A 1,432-nucleotide genomic window follows, 5' to 3' on the forward strand; every position below is an offset into this window, starting at 1 on the left:
ACCGAATCACCTCTCCCGGAGCAAGCAACCAAACCCACACAAATCCATACAAACATCAAGTTTGTCTCTACGAACCACGAACCGGCTCGCGCACCCACGTGGAGATCAAGAACGGCGGACAGGAGGCGGCCTCCCGGGAGCCAAAAACGACATGAGATGCCGCGGGACGAAGAGAATGGTCGGATCTTCATCCACGTAGTTCGTTCATCCTTCGTGTTGATCTCTCCAGGCACATAACCTCACTCATTGGACATCTCGGCGAGCCCGTTTTTCAAACTCTGTTTTTGCGAATTATTCCTGCCCCTACATCCTCGCAGGTTAAACCCAGATGAGAAGCTGAACTGCATAGCCTGGACATTGCAATCACCAATCGTGACATGCACGCAGGGTTCACATCACAATCACATTCCCACGCATCCACAACGAACACACCAGATCTACGAAACCTTCATCCTTCTTTGCCCTGTGATTCAATTCTGCAAAGCTTTGATTTGACTCTCTCTCGTGCTTCGTAACCTCTGTCGCCCACAGGACCAAGCCAAGCCCCCCCCTTTATCACGCAAGTCAGAAGACCGACGAACCGCCGCTCAGGCAATTCTCGTGAAAAGAAATAACACGCCGTCACACGGGCATGTAATGAGCAGGGCACCGGACAAGGGGGTCCAGGGTCAACACCCTCTCTCTTTCTCAATACGAACATCTTTCTTCGAAAAGGCGCACGAATGAGCGGGTGATTGGGCAATCTCGGAATATCATCTCCTATCCTCAGAGCATCCAGCACACGGCCAAGTCCCGAGTCCAGGCCCAGGCCTCCCAATTCAGGAAAGCAACTCATCGTACGAAAGTCTCTCTTTGCATCGAAAACTTGCTTTCGTGCTTCGCGTCTGTAATGTGACGAGATCCCAACAGTCCAAACAAGGGCAACCTCCAGCGGATCCTGCATTTCTGCTACTGCTGCCTCCTTCACTCCGTACATACCATCCAGCCATCTAGCCATCCATCCATCCACCCTCCATCCACCCACCAGCCAGCCCCCTTGCGCGTCGTCGTCAACCCCATCGTGAAATGGAGAAAAAACCCAAAATCAGATGATCAAACCTGGCATGTACGCTCCGTCAAGCGGCCGCCGCTGACTGCCGCTTCCCTCCTTCGAACGAAAAAGTCACACGGCCTATGCCATGCAAGCGCACGAGCAAAAGCGAAGAAGACAAGACAGGTCAGCCTTCTCCGAAATCCTTCCTGCTTGCCCGTCTACCCCAGCCATCACATCACACACATCCCATCACGGGCATCAAGGGAAGGCCCATCTGACAAACACTCAGACCAAACGCCCCCCAGCACCAACGCCAACACCAGCACCAGCCAGCCCCCAAAGGCCCGCAGGCTGCGGGAACAGCAAAGACCCTCAAGACCGGACCGCGGCAGCTACTCT

The 1,432-nt window shown here is 54.1% G+C and overlaps 1 protein-coding gene across 1 annotated transcript; it reads right to left on the reverse strand.

The window, feature by feature from the left end:
- Positions 1–448: 448 nt before the first annotated feature.
- Positions 449–997, reverse strand: CABS01_09153 (uncharacterized protein; the record flags this gene model as incomplete). Its single annotated transcript, XM_060542510.1, has 1 exon — positions 449–997. The coding sequence occupies one exon, from the start codon at positions 995–997 to the stop codon at positions 449–451; it is 549 nt and encodes a 182-aa protein (XP_060400791.1).
- Between the last annotated feature and the right edge of the window lie 435 nt (positions 998–1,432).

The sequence above is a fragment of the Colletotrichum abscissum genome (genome assembly GCF_030869225.1).
Source record: "Colletotrichum abscissum strain IMI 504890 chromosome Unknown Scaffold_21.1, whole genome shotgun sequence".
NCBI classification, from domain to species: domain Eukaryota; kingdom Fungi; phylum Ascomycota; class Sordariomycetes; order Glomerellales; family Glomerellaceae; genus Colletotrichum; species Colletotrichum abscissum.